Below are 26312 nucleotides of genomic sequence, written 5' to 3' on the forward strand. Positions count from 1 at the left end.
TTTCTTTCTTTCTTTCTTTCTTTCTTTCTTTCTTTCTTTCTTTCTTTTATAGGAATGGTTGCTAGATACAGTCAAATGCTTTTTCTATATCTCTTGCAATCATCATGTGGTATTCATTGTTTACTCTGTTAATAATTAAATGATGATAATTAAGTGTGATGAATTAAATGAACTAACAATTTTCAAATGTTAAATCATCCTGCTCTCCTAGGATGAATTCCAGTTAGTAATGATGTATTATTCTTTTTATATATTCTTGGATTTGATTTGCTAAAATATTCTTAAGAATGTTTGCATCTGTGTACATGGAGGACTTTGTTTTGTGGTTTCTTTTCTTGTAGTATCTGTCTCGTTTTGGTATTTGGGTAATGCTGGCCTCATGGAATGAGTTTGAGTTAGTAAATGTTTCCTCCTATTTAATTTTCTGAAGGAATTTTTGTAGAATTGGTATTATTTCTTTCAGGGTTTGGTGGAATTCTGTGGTAAAGCCATCTGAACCTGGAGTTTGCCTTATAGGAAGATTTTTAACTATAAATTCAGTTTGCTTAACAGATAGAGGGCTACTCAGATTATCTATGTCTTCTTGAGTGAGCTTTGGTAGGTTGTGTCTTATAAGAAATTTGTTTTATATCTGAGTTGTTGAACTTATTGGCATAAAGTTGTTTACACTATTTCCCTATTATCCTTTTAATATCTGTAAAGTTTGTAGTGATGTCACCTTTTTCATCTTGTACATGTTGCTAGTTTGTATCTTTTTTTCTTTTTCCTATAATATATATGGTTGGAGGTTTATAAATTTTATTGATCTTTGAAACAACAAGCATTTGGTTTCATTGATTTGTACTATTATTTTTCCTATTTGGTTATTTCCTGTTTTCTGCTTACTTTGGGTTTAGTTTACTTTTTCTGATTTTCTTAAGGTGAAAGCCGAAGTCATTGGTTGGATAGCTTTCTTCTTTTCTACTATGGGTATTTAGTGCTATAAATTTTCCTCCAGCAAATACTTTAGCTGTATCCCACAACTTTTGTAATGCTGTATTTTTAATATTTTCATAGTTTATCATTTCATCTTGTTTTCTTTTTTGAACTATTGATTATTTAGAAATGTGTTATTTAGTTTTATGAGGATTTTCTACATGTATTTTTCCTGTAGATTTCTAATTTAATTCATTTGTAGTCAAAGAATGTATTTCTATGACTTGAATTATTTTTGATTTATTGATACTGGTTGTATGGACCAAATATTATCTATATGGGTAAATGTCCACTTGAGAAGAATATGTATTCTGCTATTGGTGAGTGGAGTGTTCTGTAATTTTCAGTTAAGTAATTTGTGTTTTATATACTTACTGATTTACTCTGTACTTGTTCTACACATTGTTGAAAGAGGGTTTTTGAAATCTCTTCCTATAATTGTAATTTTTACCTATTTTTCTTCACTTGTCCATCATTTATATATTTTGATGCTCTTTTATTTGGTACAGAAAAGTTTAAGCTTGTTATTTCTTCTTGATTGACCTTTTTTGCTATTATAAAATGATTTTTTATTAATCTGTGGTAACATTTTTGCTCTGTAATCAACTTTTTCTGCTACTAATACAGCCATCCAGCTTTCATTTGATTTTTTTAGCATGACATTTTTTTAATCCTTTTACTTTTAACCTGTTGTGCCTTTATATTTGAGGTATATTTCTTGTCAACAGTGCTTTTAATGTCTTGTTTTTTAATCAAACCTGACAATTATTGTCTTTTAATGAAAATTTAAGCTATTTTTACTTTAACGTAATATGGTTGGGAGTAAATGTACTATTTTTATATTTGTCTTTCTTTTCCTTTTTTTCTTCTTTGTGGGGGGCTTCTTTTGGATATATTGAGTATTTTTTATTTAATAGATCTTTGTTGTGTTGTTTTAGTGTTTGCTTTAAGCGACATATTTTCATCTTTACTTTCTTATACTCTACTTTCAATTCATATTACTTGATAACATACATTATAGATTAATTTTAATATTATTAATATGAAATAATATATTATTTCTGCTTTAAACAATCAACTAGCCTTTAAGGAGACTTAAGTAATAAGGTAAAATGCTTTATATTTACCCCTGTAATTACCATTTCTTTTGCTCTTCTTTTTTTTTGTATAGATCAATGTTTTCACTTGGTATCATTTTCCTTCCACTTGAGGGATTTCCTTTAACATTTCTTGAAGGAAAGTTTTGCTGCTAATGAATCTTATGATTTCATTCTTGAAAGATATCTTCACTGAGTATACAATTGTAGGTTGATAGTTTTTCCTTCAAGTATTTAAAAGATGTTGCTCTGCTCTCTTTAGATTGCAATGTTTTTGACATGAAATCTGCTACTATTCTTTTGTTTGTTCCTCTTCACATGCTGTTTTTCTATTTTACTCTTGATTTTAAGAATTTTTTTTTAAAAGATTTTATTTATTCATTCAACAGAGAGAGAGACAACCAGCGAGAGAGGGAACACAAGCAGGGGGAGTGGGAGAGGAAGAAGTAGGCTCCCAGTGGAGGAGCCTGACGTGGGGCTCGATCCCAGAACACCAGGATCACGCCCTGGGCCAAAGGCAGACACTTAACGACTGAGCCACACAGGCGCCCCTGATTTTAAGAATTTTTTTCTTTATCACTGGTTTAAAAATTTGATTATGGTGTGCCACCATAATTTTCCATATGTTTCTTATGCTTTGAGTTTATTGAGCTTTTGGAATAGGTGACTTTAGAAAGTTTTCATCAGATTTGGACATTCTGTTTGGGTCTTAAAAATCTTCCCTGTGTTCACTCAACATATCAGTTTTTCCCCTAGCTTCTTGAATATACAGGATAAAGTTGTAATAACTGTTTTAGTGTTCTTGTCTATTAATTCTATCATCGGTGTCACTTCTAAGTCTGTTCGTATTGATTGAGTTTTCTCCTCATAGGCCGTAGTCATCTGCTTCTTTGTTAGCTTGATAATTTTTTTAATTGTAATTAATCTTGTGAATTTTATCTTGTTGGGGCTGGATATTTTTATATTTTTAATAAAAATTCTTGAATTTTTTCCTGGCACTTGAAAACTGTTTGATCCTATTGTATCTTGCTTTTAAAATTTGTTGGGTGTGACCAGAGTAGCATTTAGTCTATGGAAGAGTTCTCCCTACAGTAGAAGTAAAAGGCTTCTGAGTACTCTATCCAAGGTCCTGTAAACCATGAGCTTTTTCACTCTATCTGCTGGGTACACAAACTATTCCTGACCCTCTGTGATTACTGGGGATCCTTTTCTCTGGTGACTTTTGGCCTGGGGTAGTTTCCATATATGAAAACTGCAGACATGAGTAGAATCCTTTTGAGAATCTTTAGAGTACCAGGTACTCTCCACTACCCTGCTCTGTGAGCTCCATAGCTTCCTTGACTTCCAGCTCCATATCCCAAACTCAGAGAAACCAGGAGGCTCAGCTGGGTTCCCTGTTATTGAACCATGGCCTGGAAGCTCTCTCTAAGCTATAACCTTGGGGCTATTGTAAGACTCAGTTCGTTTGTTTTCTGTTTTTTGTGATCACTGTTTTTAGTCTTCCATCACTTAATAATCTTGAGAATCTTTTCATATAGTTTGTGTGTGTATATGTATGTGGTTTTTTTATTTCAGGCAAGAGTAAATCTGGTTCCTGCTACTTCCTCTTGGTTGGAAATCAACACAATGATTAAACCACCTGACATCTTCCTGTTGGTCACAGAGGCTGTGTTTGTTATTTCTCCTTTTTAACTGTGCACCTCTGTTTATGTTGTTTCTGTTGATGTGTCTTGAAGTTCACTAATTTTTTTTTTTCCGGTATCGAAACTACCGTTAATTCCACCCAGTGAATGTTTTATTTCACATGTTGTATTTTTTATGTGTAAATTTCATTGTTTGTATCTTCTGTTTCTTTCTGCATTATGTTCATGTTTTAAGTCCTTAAGTATTTTGAGTATTTTCATTATAACTCTTTTTACTTTTTTTCCTGCCAGTTTCATCCTCTCTGTGTCTTTCTAGTGGTTGATTTTATTCTGGTTATGAGTCATTTTTTTCTTTCTTTTTCATATATCTATTAATTTTCCTTGGCTAGTTGAACTTGTGAATTTTTGTTGTGGCTTGATAGATTTTGTTGTATTTCTTTAAAGATTGCATGGGTTTATATTGGCAGACCATTGTTTGTGGATTTTGGGGGAAGTGAGTGCATTCTAGTGTCTAGTCTACTTCACACTAGGGTAGTTTTAATCCTGCTAGTAAGACTTGAGACTTCTAAGGTTTCTACTGTATGTCCTGTGTATTCTGCTATGTCTCTTTACTCTGGCTGATGTGAAGTATGACACTTTGTCATGGGTGAAAGCAGAAGTCCACCTGATACATTTCTATTATACACACCACTGTACATGCAGACATTGTTGGCCTTGTTTGAACTCTGGAAATTTTTTGTATTAAGACTTGCTGGTTCTTTTCCAAGGAGTTAATTTTTACCTACTCTTGTGAAGGTTCAACTTCGGTAGTACTGATAGGTGTTTAACCAAAGAGTCAAGGGGACCCTCATGCCAATTCCTAAAGCAGTTTGACTTCATATATCCTGCCATTCTGGTACTCTGACAAGCCAATTCTAGCTGCCTCAGGCTTTCTGAGCTTTGATATCTGCTCTTTTACCTCTGTGAGACTGCTGCTGGGTTATCTTCAGGATCTCCTTCTCTGTGAAATTGCCTCCAAGTAGATAGGCATATCCATTGGGAGTCTCATTGCATTTGTTTGCTTTCTCTTGGCATCACAGCCCTGCACAGCCTGTTGTTAAAGTTTAAAAACAATTGCTTCCTTTCTTTGCCCAGTTTCCTAGTTGTTTACAGTAGGAGGGTAATTCTGAGCCTTCTTGGTCTCTCATGGTTGGAAATGGAAGCTCACTTTATGAATTTTTGTTTAAAGATTTTATTTATTTAATTGTCAGAGAGAGGGAGCCTGCACAAGCAAGGGAAGCAGCAGGCAGAGAGAGAGAAGGGGCTCCCTGCTAAGCAAGGAGCCCGATGTGGGACTTGATCCCAGGACCCTGGGATCATGCATGATCAGAGCCAAAGGCAGACCACTTACCAGACTGAGCCACCCAGGTGTCCCTACTTTTTGAATTTTTAATTCCACATCTGCATATATCAATATATACAGTATTTGTTTGGATTTTATTTGTCCTTATTAGAAATCTCAATGAGTGCTAGGTTTTTTGTTTATTCTATTTACAGTATTTGGCACCTTTTTTTTTTTTTAATTTATTTGAGAGAGAGAGCAAGAGAGAGCATGAGCAGAGGGAGAGTGAGAAGCAGACTCCCGATTGAAGAGGGAGCTGGACCAGGGGATAAGTCCCAGGACCCTGGGATCATCACCTGAGCCAAAGGCAGACACTTAAAGGAGCCACCCAGGTGCCCCTACAGTATTTGGCACCTTGAGCCTCATACCTAATACTCAGTAAATATTTGTTAAATTATTCATCATCATCATCATATTGTAGTCATTGTAGTCAGGAATACATTTTTATTCTTTTTAGCATGTTTCCTATTTCATTTTCACCTCTAAATCACTCTCAGATTAAATTCTTGGATACTTTGCAGAAATCTTGTATTCTTTTTTTTCTGCCAAGCCAAAATTTTGGCTGATTGTTAAGAAAGTTGGAGTTGAGTAGAGGAAGTATTCGAGTTTAATGGTCTGTATCTTCCTGTGAATTCTAAGGCATTCTCATACAAATTACTTTTATGTCTTTCTTGGAATTACCAATAAGTGCATAGATAAAAGTATGCTCCGAATTCCATCAGCCTAGGTTAAGAGGAATGCAAAATGGGTTTGAGAAATTATTTTCTTAGGGAGAGGCCACCTAAAGTGGATCTTAAGTCAGGAGGGGAAGAAAGATTCCAAGCTTAGGGAAATCATGAGCAGAGTCATTTAGTCTTTAATCTGTAGGATATGTGGTTGAGGATACCACTGTCTTGAAATCTCATTGCAACATCCAGGTAGAGATGTCCAGCAGGCCCTTGGATGAGTCTGAGAGAGTAGTCAGGAATGGAGTTAAGGACTGGGAAGATACTAGTATAGAGGTTAAAGCTAAACTCTGACATTGGAAAGGCTTTTTTGAAGGGGAGGGGTCTATATAGATACACAGAGTATGAAGAACCTTGAGAAAGATACTAATATATAAGGACTGGTGGTTAAAAAGGATTCAGAAAGTAGGCAAAGACGTACTGTTGGAAAGGCTTAATGAGAATCAGGACAGAATGATCTCACTAGAAGACACATTTGTGTTTCTCACAAATAGCTGAGTCACAAATAAGTGGCACTAGGATTACTTAGGATAGGCATGGGGGGTGGTGTTTGTAAAAATACATATACTCAGGTCTCTCCCCAAAACTAAATTGAAATTTTGTGAGTAGGGCCCAATTACATGCATTTTATAAAGTTCTCTAAGAAATTTTTCACAAAGTAAAGTTATGAGCCACTGGACTAAAGTTTCAAGAAGGAGGAATCATCAATTCAATCAAATATAAAAGAAAGTACTAGCCTAATTAGACTGTAAAAGTATCCATAGTATTTGTCCACTTGAAGAATCCCAAATCTTCTTGCTGCTGCAACTACTGGAGTCATGTTTTGCTGAGTTTCTTCAAAACTTATTAATATGTTAATATAATAAACATTCATCGAATGAGTGAGTAAATCATCTTAAAATGAAAGATTTTGAATGTTTTTAATAACTATTTTGGTAGATTAGAGAGAAGGAAAAGTTTGAGGAAAGGGGGGGAGAGGGGCAGGTACCATCTTTGAACCAGCTGATTATATGCTTTTTGAATTTGTTGATTATCATGTGGCTACTCCTCAAAAGTGGAAATGGTCCTAGCTTCCATTCCTTTGTAAAGTCTATCCCGTTCATTAAGGAAACGTTTTCTAAGGGTTTGCTATGCAGCAGTCTTTTAATAAGTGTCTGTTAAGTACATCCAGATATACTTCCAACTACAACAGATCTTATGTGTAACTGTTTATTATGTTTAGAGTGCAGAGATGTAGGAGAAGCTCAGGAAGCTTTCACTTACCGTTGTCCTGGAGGTTTAACACTATAGATCAATTTTTTTTCTATTATATTTTTTTATGCCTTCTTTTGAGAAATACACCGTAGTGCTTCTCTTTTTTCTCTTTAGGATAATAAAACCAAAAAGTCTTTTGTGAAAGAGCATATTTCTCAAAAGATTACTCAGTAGCCATTACTAATATTCACAACCTTTCCCATAATTATTAATTTTTCCTTAATGAATTAATACATACCCACATGTACCAAAAATTTAAGAAAGCTGTTCTTTTATTGTTGTTGTTAAAGATGTGATTTTAAAATTTTGGCTGGAGAGTTGCATTTTCCTAGAATAATTCTATAATGACATAAATGGGAAACTATTGAGTCATTTAGTAAAATTCACGGTCAATTAATATAGTTGTACAAGTTGTTTATTGAATAAGAATGCCAAGGGGTCAGGTGGGGCAGAGATTCAGCTTTGCTCCATTAGGCAAACCACATTTTTTCAGAGAGGATAGACTTTATTGAGCTCATACAACGGTTCTACAACAGGAACCCTGGTAGAATTTTATTTTATAATCTACTGAAATACAGATATTCTGTTAAGCAGAATCTGGTACTTTTTGCTTTGAAGAAGGAGCTTTTGCATGGAAAATGAGAGCAAAAATGAAAACTCTTGCCCATTTATCAAAAACCAATAAGTGTCAGTTTCTTTTTTAAATAAATGAGAGTAAATACAATGATATGCAAGATCTGAGTCCTTTGTATTTCTTCTTCACCCAAGCTCACCAGTTTTGTGCACAACAGAGTCTATTCAGGGAATTTACTGATTATCATAATTAATCCCAGCCATTGGTAAAGAAAGAAGATAACTTTACTGGAAAGGAGTGGATAGGAAGCCTTAGAAGAAGCAGAACTTCCTGGTTGGGTTATTCTTAGAAAGAAAAAGCTTCCTCTAGGATGATAGAAAAGAAATCACTCTATTTCCCATGGCATAAAGTATTGATCAGGGATTTATAGTTGTCTGTCTGCTGTCGGAGATTAGGTACTGAGGTACTAAAGTCATTCATCTTGAATGTGGTAGAGCTTCAGAGGCATTGGCAACAAGAGCCCCCACCACATGAGGTGTCAACCATTGTGACATTAGTTATTTGATTCTCTTTTGATGGAACTTACAGCTTTTGTTTTTCCAAAGTTTACATTTAACACGGGCATTCAGGTTACTGGTCAGTGTCTTTCCCTGTCTTTCCCTGTGAGCAGGACTTTGAGGACCTTAATTCTGACAGTTGTTTTATGGCATTTTTAGACTATATAAAGTGCTCTGACTGCTGACTCTTAATGCTTTGCTAAAGGAATTTATCTAATGTTGAACAATGTTATGACTAAATTAGAGAGGGTGAGGTAGAGAACTGAGTGAAATTACCTTTAACTGGATGTTGACGATGATTACCAATAGCAACAATAATAAAAATGTGAATTTAGAATTTATTATTTTATTTTAACCTGGCTGTGATACTTGGGAAATGTCTCTACATGCCACAAGGAAAATTGAGTAAAATGGAATTCGGCTTCTACTGCTTTGAATGGTTTTAAATAAATGACGTGAATTATTGACACTATTTCAAGAAATTCTAATACATTCTAAATAAACCAGCCAATGGATAAATTAAAAATGTGATTTATGTTTAATAGTGCTAATATATTCCTTGTAGATCAAATGTATCACAGTTGCTTTTTAATGTGTAGTGTATGTATTTTATAGCCAATATATATGGTCTGTTACTATTGCCAGTTTTATTAACTGGCAAAATTTCAGACTTTTAGAGAATTTTGTATTAATTTTTTTTTTGGTCTTGTGGGGCACTTTTGCATATAGCTTTCTTTGTTCTTTAATGAAAATTTTGACTAGTGACAGAATTTTCAACATATTTTATGATAACAGTAGGATCCACTTGATTATTATGTGCATTTTAAGAAATACATTAAAGGAAAAAAGAGAATAGTCTCTAATGTAAAAAGTATGAAGCTTTTGGAGGGTATTTTTGGTGAGTGAGTAAAGAATATAAAATATAAATGGATTAGAAGACTGGTGACCAGGGGGAAATAAACATGGAATTAGATATCAGGGATTAAATTTATAGTTATAATTCTCAGTAATTAGCTGTGTGCTCTTAGATGAGTTACTTAATTTCTCTGAGCTTCATTTTTCTCATCTGTAAAATATGATTTATTTGGGCATTTCCTCTCAGCTCCCTAATTCTAGGATCCTCTGTTTCATTAGAAACACTAGTTATGGCTTTCCAATTTAAACCTGTTTGTGTAGAAATTAGGAGGAACCATCTTAAAGTTAGCCAGTGAAAACAAATGGAACATAAAATCGTTACTGCTCAAAGGGAACTCTTAGAACTAAAACCATCATGGAATAAGTGTGAGTGTGGAAAATGTATTGTGAAAGAAGAGAATCAAGGGATAATTATTCATCCAAATGGCCAACTCATTCCTGCCAGAATTTCATAAGTTGGGTTTATATTCACCTTGGGTTTTTACCGAATAGTTTAAAGTTGAGCGGATACTATTGTCCCATGAGGAGAAAGGCCAGAGGAAAACCTTAACAGGATGGACCACAGAGCTGTTTAAAACCCACGCACACGAGAATGACTATTCACATGAGAATGACTGTGTGGGGCTCCAAGCAGAGCTATTGCCTGATTATCCCTTTGATCTTGTTTGTGATTCTGCCCAGCTATTGTTGAATTTTTGGAGTTGAAGAAGGACAACAGGCAAAAGAACTGAAAAATAGTATAAGGATGCAATAGAATAGAGTGTTGATGTTTTGTGGCTAACCATTTAATGACTAAGTAATAACAACAATAAAAGAGACCAGAGATGTGGAGGAAAGAGGTTACATGGTTACGTTCCAGCAAATCATCACAGCACCAAAGAGGCAGACTTTCAGATGACACCAGATTGGGGGCTCATCTGGTCAGTTATTTTAAAAGCCATGCACAGTAATACTGGCCACAACAGGCCCTTCAAAACCACAGAATAAAAATATACACTGAAACTTGGTAATAATCTATTAATCAATAGAGAGAATGTGTAACTTAATTTTGAATTAAAAAGACAATCTTCAAGAAATTTATCTAGATTTCTTGAAGAAGAGTAATTTTGGAAGCACAAAATGTATAGATCACCAAGACTCTTATAATGACCTATATCAAGATAAAGTATAGAATTCTATTAAAGAACAAGGGGGAAAGCTGCTTTGTGCTTACATTCTGTTTTATAAATTTTTTCCCCTGGTATCTCCTAATTGAATGAAAAATATGAGCCTCTAAGCAATGATTAGTTGTCACCAAAGTAATTTTCCACTAATAATTTTAACTATCTTTGAGGATAATGCAATGAATCACTTGTGGGATAGACTGAGCTTCACCAAAATCAATATCTACATCAAACTCATAAACTGTATATTTGTTTTAAAATAGAACATAAAATGTTCATACTTGGCGATTTCCTTTGCCTTAAAAACAGACATTTTAGCCTGTCACCTATTTAGACAATTATTAGTCAAATGGGTAAGACTATTTCACATCTATGACTATTATTCTTTTTATAAAACAGCCAATAACCTTTCACTGAAATGTCTTTCTTTCCATAACCCTTTTTGAAAATTTGATGATTTTTTTTATTTCTTAAAATTTATTCGAAATCCCAAAGTGTTTTTTTTAAGATTTTTTTTTAAGAGCAGTTTTAGTTTCAAAGCAAAATTGAGAGGAAGATCCAGAGACTTCCTATATACCTTCTGCCCCACACATGCACAGCTTCCCCTATTATTCACATCCCCTGCCAGAATGGTACATTTGTTACATTGATGACTCTACAATGACCCATTATAATCAACTGAAAGTGCATAGTTTACAGTAGAGTTCATTATTGGTATTGTGCATTCTATGGGTTTTGACAAATGTGTAATGACCTGTATCCATCATTAAAGTATCACACAAAATATTTTCGCTGCCCTAAATATCCTCTATGCTCCATGTGTTTCATCCCTCCCAACTCCCCCTCAACCCTTGATAACCGCTGATCTTTTTACTATTTCCATAATTTTGCCTTTTCTAGAATGTCATATTGTTGAAATCATATGGTATGTAGCTTTTTCAGATTTGTTTTCTTTCATTTAGGAATACACATTGAAAGTTCCTCTGTGTCTTTTCATGATTTGATAGCTCATTTCTTTTTAGCGCTGAATAATATTCCATTATTTGGCTATACCATGTTTATCCCTTCATCTACTAAAGGATGTCTTTATTGCTTCCAGATTTTGGCAATCATGAATAAAGCTGCTATAAATATCCGTGTGCAGGTTTTTGTGTAGACATAAGTTTTCAGCTTCTTTGGGTAAATACTGAGGAGAGTGATTGCTATATTGTATGGTTAAGAGTATGTGTAGTTTTATAAGAAATTGCCAAACTGTCTTCTAAAACAACTATAGTTTTTAGCATTCTCACCAGCAATGAATGAAAATTCTTCTTGCTACATATCCTCACCAGTGTTTGGTGTTTTCAGTGTCAAAGCACTTTTAATTATCAAAATTTTAAAAAGTAATTTTTTCTCATATAATTTTGTTATTGATGAACAATTAATGTAACATAAAATTTTTCTCTTTTAAAATATACAGTTCAAAAATATTAAGTATACAGTTCAGTGGTTCTAGTACAGTCACAAAATTGTGATACCATCACTATTAATTCCAGAGCATTTTCATCTTGCCAAAAAAGGAACCCTATACCCATTAGCAATCACTCTCTATTTCCCCCTTCCCTCAACCAACGTAGGGGAAATTTAAGAAACATTATATTTTGATTTTGTCATGAGTATGTTTATATACACCCAAATAAGTGATGTGTCCTAGTTATGTGGTTTAGTGGCCTTTCTTGGCAAAGCAGTAGACACAACATGGCATAAATTACTTTCAAAGTCAACATGTGGAGTTCACTTTCTTTTATAGCTACAAATACAGAAAAACATGTTGTTGTCCCCCTACCCTCAAAAAAAAAGATTCTGTCAGTCTTTCTTGCAGAAGAGTTTATTGTTTATTGTCCATTTGAGCCTCCTCCTTTGTAAATCCCTGGGGTTCAGTATTTATTTAATGGTTGAAAGTTGTTATTTTCAGGTTGCAACTTTCCCCCTTCCTAGTCCACTGCTTGTACTCAAAGGTGATATATACATGCGTAAGAATTTAATTGCTGACAGGAACCTCAGTTAGTTGAAAAACTTTCCAGCTTTCAAAACCATTTCAAATATTCCCTGATGAGTGACTGAGATTTGTTTGCTGTTTTAAGCCTCCACCTAATCTACAAACACATTTTTTCTGTACTTTTTTCTGCCAACAGAGAGGTTCAGACAGACCTGTTTACCTTTTGCTGAAATAGTTTCATTAACTTTCTCCTTGTTCCTCAAAGAGGAGTGAGGCAGGCCAAGAGAGGAACAGAAAATCGGGATGGTTGGAGGAGAATGAAGGATGTCAGATGATATTGAAAGAGTCACTGAGCCTGAGAAAGAGAGCAGGAACCTGCTCTCTGTTCTTGCTTCTTTTACTCTGAAACTATAGCTTCCCTTTATCACCATTACCTTTCAAGTGCTTTTTTGCAAGACATCCAAGTTGAGCTTGTTTATAAGCATGTAAGAACCCAAAGATTGCTGAGAAAGCAGAGCATAAATACAAGGGATTTGTCTTCTTACTTTATCTAAATGGCTTCCTGAGGGAGCTAAGAGGGCGAACAGCTGCATTACTGCGACGATGCCTAGGGTCTGTCCCACAGAGTGAACAATTTCACTTGCAAGAGTCTTGCTGCAAAGGCTCACTTGGATCCAAGATGATTTCTCTAGATGACCATGCTGTGCTGCCATTGGCATCATTCAAAGATGGTGACAATGGAAAATTCAATCCTTCTGTCAGAAGGGGCAGGGGGAATCTTCGATTTTGGTATATTCTTCCTAATACTCTTGGAATATATTTGATTTGAGAGCAATGTGAATATATTCCCTGTATAGTTAGGGATATCTTCAGCAGGAATGAAGTTTAACTCTATAGTATACCGATCAAGGCCAGACCAAGATACAGGATTAGGCACATAATTTGGTAGCTCTTTCAATTGAAGATCATTACTTTAGACACACCTTCTTTTATGAGGCAGACTGTGTATTCTTACTTGAATAATTCCCTTAGTGGAGTGGAGAAGGTGTCTAGTCTCACCCTACTCCAAATGAGTTATTGAAGTATTGAAGTTATTGAAGTATTCCTTCCAGTTATATTGTTTGGGAGTCATTTGGACTGCAAGTAACATTAACAGCAACAAAGATTAGAGTTGTTTTTAAAATTAGGAGCTTGTCCTCACATTTCTAGAAGTCCAAAGATAGGCAGAATCTGATGTTATTTCTGAGATTCAATAATGGCAAGGCTGATCTCTGCAATTTTCTTGGCTTTTCTCTCATCATTGCAAGATAGCTGCTGAAGCATCAGTCATCTTGTCTACATTGCAAGAAGGGAGAAGGAGGAAGAGAAAATGATAGCACTTATTTCAGGAAAACAAAAGATCTCTCTGAAACCGTGGGGAAGAATTTTTCTGATGTGACTTTGGCCAGAACTATATCAGATGGCCCTTTGTGGCCTAAGGGAGTTGAGGAAACAAGGCTTGGGAATGGGGTTGGGTCAGAAAGGAGTTCTGATAAATGCAGTTTTATTTATCTCATTATATTTCTAGTGATATTTTAGTGCCTCGATGATATTTTAGTACCCACTATAGCCTTACTGTAAGTCTAGCTACAGGCATGCTAAAAAATTAAGTTATAGCAGTCAGTTAACACATGGGTTTATAACTATGCACCATGCATTTCACATATATTAACTCAGTCCTTATAATAACCCCAGGACATGTATATGATTAATATTCCCGTTTTACAGATTGGCAATGAAGGAACAGAGGTTCAGTAGCTTGCTCTGAAGGTCATAGGTCAAGAAAGTGTCAGAGCCTACACTGAAACCTGGGCCAGCTGGCTTCACAGTTTTTCTTAAAATCACCACATTGTATTTCTTCTAAAGATTGTATAGCTATACACAGATACACTAATACCTGAGGGGGCTTTTGAAATTAAGAAAGATTATTGTAGGGAAAACATTTGGACAGGATTGAAAAGGTTTGAATTTATATTCTGGCTCCACTGTCACTAGTCATTCCTTTGGCAGATATTTCCGGGTTCCTATTACTGGCCAGATACTGTGTAAATGAGACAGACATGGTTCCTCTATATTCTACGGGGGGAAATCATTCCCCAAAAATGAAGTAAGTGAGTAGATGAAGTGTGAGTTGTTGATGGATGGGAAGAAGGAAATGCAGAAAGCTGAGATGATGGATAACTAGAGGAATGCTAATTTAGGATGGCTAGGAAAAGATCCCCAGAGGAGGTAACATTTACCTTGGGAGCTGAATGATGAGAAGCATCTTGGCATGGAAATAGTAGGAGAATGTTCCAGGCAGAAAAAAACCAGTAAGAGAAAATTTCCTAAGGGAAGAAACAGCTTGGCTTTTTAGAGAAACTGAGAAAAGATTAGCATGCCTAGTGCTAATGCTGGGGAGAGTGATATAAGGTGTGACTGCAGAAGTAGTTTGAGGACAGAACGTGCTGGGCCATGAAGTCCTAGAAGAGCATTTGCATTTTATTGTAATTGCAGTGGGAAGTTATGTGTCTCCACTTTGCTGTCAGTAACTGTTTTCCTCATTATATAATGAGACATGAATTCTTGCTTTGGCTGCTTTATGGAGTTAATGTAAGGATCAAATGATGTAATGTGTATGGTAGTAAATTATTGTATATGAAATTCTTTACAAGAGACAGTAAGTGTGCATAGAATATTTCTTAGCAAGAGCTATGTCTTTTAAAAATATTCTGTGGAATATACGCAGAAAAATTGAACTTGGGTTAGACAGAGCTAGCAGTTCATTAGCAAATAACAATGTTAAAAGAAATCTGATATGTTTACAATGTTCTGTGGGAGTTCTACTTCCAGTTAGGGCATAGACTACATGGTGGCTGACTCTCTTTCCCACTGTAACAGCTGGAGGACAAAGGATAAATGTAAACATGGTATGTTTTAAAAACTGTGGAGAGCTATGGACACACCATCTAAAGGAGATCAATCTCAAGGAGGGCAGAGCTCTTCCTAGGTGACAGAGCCCAGTTGTCATTTCCCTCCCTGGGCATGTTTCTCCCCCTGAGTCTTTGCACTGCTGGGCAGATGATCATACCTGCTTGGGTGGAGGGCCTCTGCTGGGGCAAGGAGATACCAGTATAGCTGTTAATGGCTGCCTATACTGGCACAGCAGATTGGAATCTGTTGAAGCCCCAAATGCAGAGACCTCCACACCTGATAATCCTCTCCCTTCATATTTTTGCTGAGAGCCCAATGACACAGGAGGCTGGGGGTTAGGCTCTAAATCACAGAAAGAGTTCTTAGTCCCATGGCTTTTAACCTAAAGCCCTCTTTGGTTTGCAGGCAGTGGGGGGTGGGGGCTGTAAACACGCAGGACATTTAAAACACTTAGAACCAGAAGTAACCTAAAACTAATTAAAGTTGCAATACAGCCCAGACCCAGCTCAACTCCTAATTGGAATGAAGTGATCTGTGTCTTACTCTAATTACTAGACAGAAGAAAAGGGAAATTGCTATTAACTCCAGTTTCTTAGACTTCTTTTAAAAACAATGTCTGCCACACAACAAAAAGTTATGAGATTAGTGAAAGAAAGGGGAAATGTGACCCATAAACAATTGGTATTTGATCCCTCTGGCAGGCATACTGATGGCACAGACTTTGGCATTAAGAGACAAGAACTTTTAAATAACAATGATAATTGTTAAAAGAATCAAAGGAAAAGTTGCATAAGATGAATAAAATATGAATACTGCCAATAGAGAAATAGAATCTCTAAAAAGAACTAATTGACATATGTCTTATGAAAAAAACATGTCAGAATTGAAGCATTCACTGGATGGACTTAACAGCAGACTAGATGTGTAGAAGAAAAGAAAAGTGAACTTGAAGACAGGGTAGTAGAAATTGAACTGAAGAACAGAGAAAGAGGGGGGGAAAAAAGCAAAGCAGACCCTGAGGGACATTTGGGATAATACCAAATGGCCGACATTCATGTTATTGGAGTTCAAAAAGAAGAGAGAGAATGGGACCAAAAAAAATGGTTGAAACAAAAATGGGTAATAGTTCAAAATTGTTGAAAGACATTGACCCACAGATTTAAGAAACCCAGTAAACCTCAAGCAGAATAAAAACAAAGAAAACCACAAGGTAGGCATTTCATAATTAAACTGCTAAAAACAAAAGAGAAAGAGAAAATTTATGAAAAGCATCTAGAAAAAAAAGACATTATATTTAGAAGAATCTCAGTAAGAATCATAACGGACTTCTCATCAGATTCAAGTGTCCAGAAGACAATGGAATGATATCTATAAAAGGTCTTAAAAGACAATAGAAACTGCTAGCCTAGAATTCTTTGTCCAATAAACAAATTCACCAAACTGAAAAAGAATTAAAGATGTATTCAGAAAGAAATCTAAAGGAGTTTGTTGGCAGCAGATACACAGTACAACAAATGCTAAGGAAAAAAAGAGGAAATGCCAAATGAAAGTCTCAAAGCTGATTGCAAATGATCTGTTATAGGTACAAGGACATGTGGGATGAAATAAAAGAGCACCATAAAGGATAAAAATAAAAGACTACTTACTAAATTTTTAAAAAGATTATTGACTTTTTAAAAGTCAGTTGACAGGTGGAGAGAGAATTATACTACTGTAAGGTATCTGCGTTGTTCTCAAGTTGTAAAATACTAATTCAGGGTAGACATAATGAGTTCTAGATCTCCAATAATCATTACTACATAATACAAGTTATTTCTAGAAAGATAATGGAGGGGTAAATGGAATAATAAAATCTTTTTTTAATGCCACTTTGAATTTATGGAAATTACCATGCACTTAAAATCTAATTTGAAACCTAATGGTGTTTTTCCAACAAAAGTTACTGTGTAATACAATTGCATTCTGTCTTTCATGTAACATTTTCCTGGTGTTGTTTTGGAATTAAAAAATACAGTTTAAGAAGATTAAGCTCTATTTATCCTAATATGGTGAGGTATGAAGCTACAGATTGGTAAAGTGTTGGACAAGCCTGAGGATCACAGTTATGTATTATTTTAAGACTGGAAGGTCATGGCCCCTACTCTACCCCGGGATGAAGGGGAAAATATTTGGATCCCTAACTAAAGAAGTGACAACTTTTCCAAATGTCTTTGTTCCAAAAATACTGTCTGATTTCTTTGCCAAAAAAAAAAAAAAAAAAAAAAAGTTGATCACTGCATTTATAGAATTCTTTGGGTGGATTATCTCAGAAAGAACCAGTGTGTCACTCAGATGCTCATGACCTATATTTTGCATCTGTTTTCCTTACCCCAGTAGAATGTTATGAGGATCTCTTCTCTGAGAGTCCACCAGTGTAACCTTTGCATGAGTAAGGAACTGTGTGCTGTAACTAAAATTATCATTATTAGCTCTAAATGTGTATGCTCCTCCTGTTCTAAGATTCACTTATTATTTCTCAAATTTCCCATTTCTTCAAACTGTTTCAGTGCTTGGGTATATATCTGCATGTTTGCTTAATTTGTAAGATAAATTATGCTATTCCATACAGTTATTGAGGTGATATATCTGTATTGGCATGGAAAAGATATCTATGACATGTTTTTGAGTGGGAAGAACAAAACAGCTTATAGAAGAGTATTAATGTGGTACAGATGAAGGAGAAGACCTTTAATTTCCACTTTATAAATTGTATATTATTTAAAGTTTTATGCTTATAATACCGCATTATAGTTTTTAAAAAACTTGGTCCATGTATGCCATTAATACTGTAAATTTTTTAAAGTCAAGAATATTCATTTTTGAAAGAAATAAACCTAAAAACATCCAGAACTAGAGAAAGTTTTGGGCATCTATGTATTTTTTTCTGAATATGGTGTATGAAGGCTGTGTGAGTAGTGGCAACTGATTATAGCTTATAAGTACGTGTTTCTATACTAGAGTTCTACAAATTTGTTAGTGGCTTTCAGTATTAGTCTTGTTGCAAAAGGGAGGAGTCTTAAAAGCCTAAAATAATAAAGGAAGCAATAACCATCATGATACCTGTGTCAATTTCATGTGTACTAAAACCACCAGAATCTGTCTTGTCAAACTGTAAAGAATTCAGTGGAAAACTCTAACCACCCAAGTATCAAACAAAGCTGCCTAAAATTATTTTTATCACATGACACAGCATAAGAAAATAAAAGTGGATAGTTCATATTTTCCTGAAATGCTTTGAGTTTTAAAAATAAATTAGCTCACTCACTGCCAGTTGATGCTCAAATCTGGCATTACTTATCAGTATGGTAGTGTTAGGATCAGTGTTAGAATTCCCGAAATTTCTGCTGAAAGTGATTCAGAAATCTAGGATTCTTAGAGGTATAGACAATATGAACACAGGGATTTATTTTCTTATTCCCCTCTCTCTTTGTTTGCTCACGCATATCAGTGTTCTTTGCGTAAGCTGTAGGGCATAGCTAAATTCCATAGCAGTCCACTGCTGCTCTGTATATAAAAATGAAACTGTCCTAAGTGAGTCATAATGCCACAGTTGGACATTGCTATATCATTGCTTTGGTTGCCTCTTTCCATCTGGGAGTTCTTGTTCGGGGTGTAACAGCTCAGACTGCACATTAGTTAAGGGGTAGTCTCAGCCTTTGGTTCAGCTCTACCTGAATCCAAGGATAAGAAGGCATACTTGGAGTTCTTTGAAAGAAGTTGCACACCCACTCCAAGTTAGAAAATTTTTAAAAATCAATAAATAACGTAAGAGCAAGAACAGAAGATCGTACTGCATAAAGTACCTCAGTTATTCATGGTTCCCCAACCGTGAACAACAACTGAAGCGTTCTTGTTAATCAAACATTTTTCCTAGGAAATATGATATTTGTCAATCATATGTCTTGGAAATCAAATATATTTTGAATTTTTTCCAGTTTTATTGAGTTATTTGACATAACATTGGGTTAAATTTAAGATGCATGGCATGCAGATTTGATACATGTATATATTGCAAAATGATTACCACAACAATAAGATCCCTTAACACACTTCACATAAAAATATTTTATTTTTATGCAAATATTCAAAATTTCTCAGAATTCCAGCATTTTGGCATGTATGTCCCCCATTGTGTCTCTCACTTTTTAAACTAACATTTGTTGGGGTGCCTGGATGGCTCAGTCGTTAAGTGTCTGCCTTCAGCTCAGGGCGTGATCCTGGCGTTCTGGAATCGAGCCCCACATCAGGCTCCTCTGCTGGGATCCTGCTTCTTCCTCTCCCACTCCCCCTGCTTGTGTTCCCTCTCTCACTGGCTATCTCTCTTTCTGTCAAATAAATAAAATCTTTAAACTAACATTTGTTGAATATTTTTATGTTCTAAATGCATACACATGCTAATTTATTTAGTCCTTGCAGCAACTCCATGAGAAAATGCCCCATGAAGCTGCTCAGCTCTGTGTCTTCAAGATTGGCAGTGGTCCTGTTGTGGTCCTCCTAGGTAACAGGAGCCCGCACTGACCTCCTCAGTGGTTGGACCCTATCCTCAGTGGTGATCCAGTTCTCCCTGAATTGATTATGGGTTTCTGTGTTCTGGGTCAGTGCGCTGGTCCTCATCCTAATGTAGGGTCTTTCTATTTAAAGTCACCGATTATTTCCTCACACTATCTCATTATTTCAGCAGCCAACTTTTTAAAAATTTATTTTCTTTTTTATTTATTTATTTATTTATTTATTTATTTGTTTGTTTGTTTATTTAAGTAGGCTCCATGTCCAGTGTGGAGCCCAGTGCAGGGCTTAGACTTATGACCCTGAGATCAAGACCTGAGCTGAGATCAAGAGTCAGCTACTCAACTGACTGAGCCACCTAGGCCCGCAATTTTTTGTCAATTTTTAAAAATTCTGATAAAATAAAATATTTAAAAAATTCTGATAAAATACATGTAGGATAAAATTTACCATCTTAAACCTGTTTTAAGCATACAGCTCAGTGGTATCAAGTATATTCACTATGTTGTAACCATCTCTACTACCTCTCTCCAGAACTCTTTTTCTCTTGTAAAACTGAAACTCTGTACTCATTAAACAAAAACTTCCTATTCCCTCATCCCCACAGAAACATGAGTTTCAGGTATCCATCATAGTGATTTGACACTTATTTATAACATTTACAAAAATGCTCACCATGATAAGTGTAGTCACTGTATGTCTCCATACAACATTATTACAATAGTGACTATATTCCCCATGCTGTAATTTTCATCCCCATGACTTATAACTGGAATTTTGTACCTTTTAATCCCCTTCACCTATTTCACCCATGGCCCTACTCCCCTGCCCTCTGGCAACCACCAGTTTGTTCTCTGTATTTGAGAGTCTGTTTTTTTGTTAGTTGTTCATTTGTTTTGTTTTTTAGATTCCACGTATAAGTGAAATCATATGGTAGTTGTCTTTCTCTGACTTATTTCACTTAGCACTCTAGGTCCATTCATGTTGTTGAAAAGGGTGATTTTATTCTTTTTAAGTCTGAGTAATATTCCATATTGTGTGTGTTTGTGCGTGTGTATATATATTATATATATCACATTCTTTATCCATTCATCTATCAGTGGACACTTAGGTTGCTTCCGTATCTTGGCTGTTATAAATAATGCTGCAATAAATATAAGGGCGCACATATCTTTTCAAATTAGTGTTTTAATTTTCTTCAGGTAAATACCCAGAAGTGGAATAACTGGATTGTATGGTATTCTTTTTGTAAATTTTTGAAGAACCTTCATACTCTTTTCTGTGGTGGCTTCACCAATGTACATTCTCACCAGTAGTACATAGGGATTCCCTTTTCTCCACATTCTTGCCAACACTTGTTATTTATTGTCTTTTTGGTACTCATTCTGACTGGTGTGAAGTGATATCTCATTGTGGTTTTGATTTGCATTTCTCTGATGGTTAATGATATTGAGTATCTTTTTATGTGTCTTTTGGCCACTTTGTACGTCTTCCTTGTAAAAGTATCTGCTTAGGTCCTCTGCCCATTTCTATTTGGAATTTTTTTTCTTTGGTATTGAGGTTTATGAATTTTTTATATATTTTGGATATTAACCCCTGTGTAACCACACCCCACCAAGGGTGGATGATGGCCTGGAAAGACTGAAGAAATGACCCAGAGACAGGGATCAAGCCATAGGTTTATTGGGGGAACTTACATAGAGGATGTCCAGAAGCAGCCAACTGGACAAAGCATCCACTTCTGGAATCTACCTGCAGTAAGCTTTTAAGATTAGAAACTAGCCTAGCAACTATCTGTAGCCCTTCCCTTCCTTGTATAGCCAGTGTTTGAAGGAGATCAAGTCCTGCCATCTAGACACTCTTTGTTACAAGGAAACACTCTGGGTTGGCCACCCTTGGAGCCCCTAACCTTAAACACTGAACAACATGTTCTACCCATTCTGTTTGATGGGAATATAGAAGGAGGACAAGATCTCAAGATAGTGATTAACAGGGACATTCAGGTCATGCTTGCATAAATCACCCTTCCAGTATGTACCATACACTCCTTACCAGATAGATCATTTGTAAATATCCTTCCCCATTTAGTAGGTTGCCTTTTTGTTTTGTTGTTTCCTTCACTGTCCAGGGCTTTTCAGTTTGATGGAGTGCCAGTTGTTTGTTTTTGTTTTTGTTGCCCTTGCCTGAGGAGCCACATTTGAAAAAAATACTCCTCAGACTGATGTCCAAGAGGTTACTGCCTATGTTTCCTTTTAGGAGTTTTATGGTATCAGGTCTTATATTTAAGTCTTTAATCCATTTTGAGTTTATTTTTGTGTCTTGGTATAGGTAGGTGGTTCATTTTTACTTTTTTGCATGTACCTGTCCAGTTCTCCCAACACCATTTAATGAAGAGACTGTCTTTTCCCCATTGTATATTCTTGCCTCCTTTGTCATATATTAATTGACCACATAAATGTGGGCTTATTTCTGGGCTCTCTATTCTGTTTCATTGATCTGTGTGTCTTGTGGCAGTATCATACTGTTTTGACTACTATAGCTTTGTAATATAGTTTGAAATCTGTGATTGTGATACTGCCAACTTATCTTTCTCAAGATTGCTTTGTCTCTTTGGGTCCTTTTGTGGTTCCATAAAAATTTTAGGATTATTTGTTTTAGTTTTGTGAAAAATACTATTATTAGTTTGATAGGGATTGCATTGAGTTTGTAGATTGCTTGGGTAGTATGGACCTTTTAACAATATTAATTCTTCCAATCCATGAGCATGGTGTATGTTTCCATTGACTTGTGTCATCTTCAACTTCTCTCATTGGTGTCTTACAGTTTTCAAGGTACAGGTCTTTTACCTCCTCGGTTAAATTTATTTCTAGGTCTTTTATTCTTTTTGATGCAATTGTAAATAGGATTATTTTCTTAATTTCTCTTTCTGCTAGTTCGTTATTAGTGTATAGAAACACTATAGGGCGCCTCAGTGGCTCAGTCTGTTAAGCATCTGCCTTCAGGTCAGGTCATGCTCTCAGGGTCCTGGGATCGAGTCCCACATCAGGCTCCCTACCCAGTGGGGAGTCTGCTTCTCCCTCCCCTGTAGCCTGTTTCCCCCCACTTGTGTGCACGCTCTCTCTCTCTCTGAAATAAATAAATAAAATCTTTAAAAAAAGAAACTGTACAGATTTCAGTGTATTAATTTTGTATCTTGTGGTTTTATTGAATTCATGGATTAATTCTAATAGTTTTTGGTGGCTTTTTTAGGCTTTTCTATGTATAGTATCATGTCATCTGCAAGTACTGACAGTTTTACTTCTTCCTTACATATTTGGAAGCCTCATATCTTTTTCTTACCTGATTGCTGTCACTAGGACTTCTAGTACTGTATTGAATAAAAGTGTGAGAGTGGATGTCCTTGTTTGTTCCTGATCTTAGAGGAAATGTCTTCGGCTTTTCACCATTGAGTATGATGTTAGCCGTGCCTTTGTTACATATGGCCTTTATTATGTTGAGATATGTTCCCTCTATACCCACTTTGTTAACAGGTTTTATGAATGGATATTGAATTTTGTTAAATGTTTTTTCTGCATCTTTTGAGATGATCATATGATTTATATCCTTTCGTTTGTTAATGTGCTATATCATGTTGATTGATTTGCAGATATCGAGACATCCTTGCATCCCTGGAATAAGTCCCACTTGGTGGTGGTGGTGAATGATTCTCTTAATGTGTTGTTGAATTCAGTTTGCTGATAGTTTGAGGATTTTTGCATCTGTGTTCATTAGAGATATTGGCTTGAACTATATGTTTTGGCTAATACAAACAACTTCATAGTTTATGAGCATGTGAAAATTATAAAAAGTATTTTCATGGTGATTCCTACATAGCCACAAAGTCATTATGAATTATAGAGAATAAAAAAGAAGGGCCGGCACCGAATGGAGTTTATTCTCTCAAACCCGTCTGTCACACTTAACTCCATTTCTCCATTGATTTTAAACCTAAATTTTATTTTGTGATCTATAACATAAAAGACTGATTTTTATTAACAACAGACATTATTCTTTCTGCAGAAAATCTATTCCTCGCTGCCGAAGAATTAACAGGATGCTCTCCAATGAATCCCTACATTCTCCCGCATTTAGCCGCTCCAACTCACAAGCCTCCGTAGACAGCACCTCCATGGAGGATTTCTTGCGGGAAATAGAAAGCATTAAAGAGAACAGCATGGGCAGCAGGGGAGGACAGGAAGAGCAGATATCAGCTGAGGTCAAGCCTGTGGATGGTAAGGTGCTGGACCTTTCGTCCCATGTGTTTACTGTCTTTCTTTGTATGCTCTCTCTTATTCTGTTTGCAGGTAGACATCTTTCCAATAGTAGTTTAACAAATGTAATCAGTAGAATTTGGCATACCAGCTAGCAACTCTCACTGATTTGTATCTACTGGACTAGCTTATGGTGGCTTCTATATACAGTGACATGACCAAAGAAGGAGGGCTATCAAAATCCAAATTGATTCCTCACAAACCACTACTTGGGGATGCTGTACCTATCATTGATTTGAGTCATCATCATTTAGCAGACTGAGTATTCTAATTTTGATGCTTTTACATTTGTATACCTGACTATTAATCCCCCCCAAAAAGGGGAGGGAATGCCAGTACAATTTTGGAGAAAAAAATTTTTTGATTTTGAGGCATTTACCAGTGTTAATGTATTTAGGGAATAAATTACCTTGTATCTCTCAAAATAAAAACCCTGTCAAATATACTAATTTTCAGTGAAACTAAACAGAAAATTGAGAACTAAATTAAAAAAAAAAGCTAATTTACTTACTCTTTCTAAAAAGATCTTAATTACTTACCTTGGATTAAAATAGGTCATCTTCATTTGCTACCTAACAACAAGTAAATACATAAGACATCCAAGAAAGACTGAAGGTAGTTTGGTAGTAAGTATCTACCTAAGAATGTTTTCATTAGCCAGTGATTAACCTGGCTAGGCTAGACAACTACCAAGATAGACTGAAACTTTTAAAAAGTTTTTATTCTTGGGGCGCCTGGGTGGCACAGCGGTTAAGCGTCTGCCTTTGGCTCAGGGCGTGATCCCGGCGTTGTCGGATCGAGCCCCACATCAGGCTCCTCCTCTGTGAGCCTGCTTCTTCCTCTCCCACTCCCCCTGACTGTGTTCCCTCTCTCGCTGGCTGTCTCTATCCTGTCGAATAAATAAATAAAATCTTTAAAAAAAAAAAGTTTTTATTCTTAATTCCTTCTTATATAAGTCTGTCCTTCTTTGGTCTAAAAAATAATAATTTAAATATACCACAATTAGTATATTTCACAAACCATTAGAAATAAAAAGGTCCCACCACACATTGAATGGGAATCCATTCAAGGGAACCATCTCCATTAGTGAAGTGTATTCTTATTCCTTCAACTTACACCCTTACTTTTTGCCTTTTCAGATCCGGAAAGATAGAAAGATATGTGAAGGAAAAGACCTGTTATTCTTCATCCCTTGTCCTTACTTGCTAACTAGCTGTATATATTAACAAACATGAGTTCATACTGATAACCTTCCATTCCAGTTCACCACAACAAGGGTTGTTGTTGTTGTGTTTTTTTTTTCTGTATTTATAACTCTCTGCTCTAATAATGAGAAACCTAGCTTTTACTACCCTTTACATAAGCCTAGAGTACACAGAAAATATTTTCAGGCTTGCTAACCTAAACTTCTGCAAAAAGCATAGCTACTAACTAGAGTTTAATATTTATTTACAGATTTATTTCCTTTGAACTATATGCACAGAACTTTAAGTGTACAACTCAGTGAGGTTTGACAAATGCTCACTTTGTAACCTCACAGTAATCAAGAAAGAGAACATTTTAGTCAACTTAGAAAGCGTTTTCATGTTTTTCCAATCTTGTCACTCCCATGACTGGCTGTCTCTGGCCAAAAGCAACCATGGTTCTGATGTTCTTGTGTCATAGATTAGTTTTGGGTTTAGCTTCTTTCACTGAACATAGTGTTTTTGAGATTCGTCTGGCACATCAGTAGTTCCTCTCCTTTTTTATTGTGTAGTTTGTATTAGTTTACTCAGGCTGCTGTAACAAAGTACCCTAAAGCCCAGTGGCTTAAAATAGCAGAAATTTATTTTCTCACAGTTGTGGAGACTAGAAGTCAAGGTGTCAGCAGCCTCTCTGAAGATGTAGGGCTCAGTTTGTTCCATGCTTTTCTCTTTAGCTTCTGGTGTTAACTGAAATTCTTGCTGTTCCTGGACTTGTAGATAACACATGCCATTCTCTGCCTCTAGAGTCCCATAGCTTACTCCCTGTATTTTTGCTTTTCTCTTTCTCTTTTTATAAAGACACCCCTTATGTTGTATTAAGGGCCCACTCTACTCCAATATGACCTCATCTCACTTTAGATCTTAATTACCTCCGCTAAAACCTTGTGTTTCAAGATAAGGTTACATTCACAGGTGTTGGTGGTAAAGACCACTATATCTTCTTGGGGGGCCCAATTTGGCCTATAACAACAGAATTCCATTGTGTCAATATGCCACAAT

At 35.7% G+C, this 26312-nt stretch overlaps 1 protein-coding gene across 1 annotated transcript in view; it reads left to right on the forward strand.

Annotated features, from left to right (window-relative positions):
- The window catches only part of ARHGAP28 (Rho GTPase activating protein 28), a 199904-nt gene that overhangs the window by 82668 nt on the left and 90924 nt on the right, over nt 1-26312 (forward strand). The window contains exon 2 of the mRNA XM_040632704.1: nt 23819-24030. Within this exon, the coding sequence (XP_040488638.1) occupies nt 23819-24030 (212 nt within the window). The remainder of the gene's footprint in view (nt 1-23818; nt 24031-26312) is intronic.

The sequence above is a fragment of the Ursus maritimus genome, unplaced genomic scaffold, assembly GCF_017311325.1.
Source record: "Ursus maritimus isolate PB19 unplaced genomic scaffold, ASM1731132v1 scaffold_18, whole genome shotgun sequence".
NCBI classification, from domain to species: domain Eukaryota; kingdom Metazoa; phylum Chordata; class Mammalia; order Carnivora; family Ursidae; genus Ursus; species Ursus maritimus.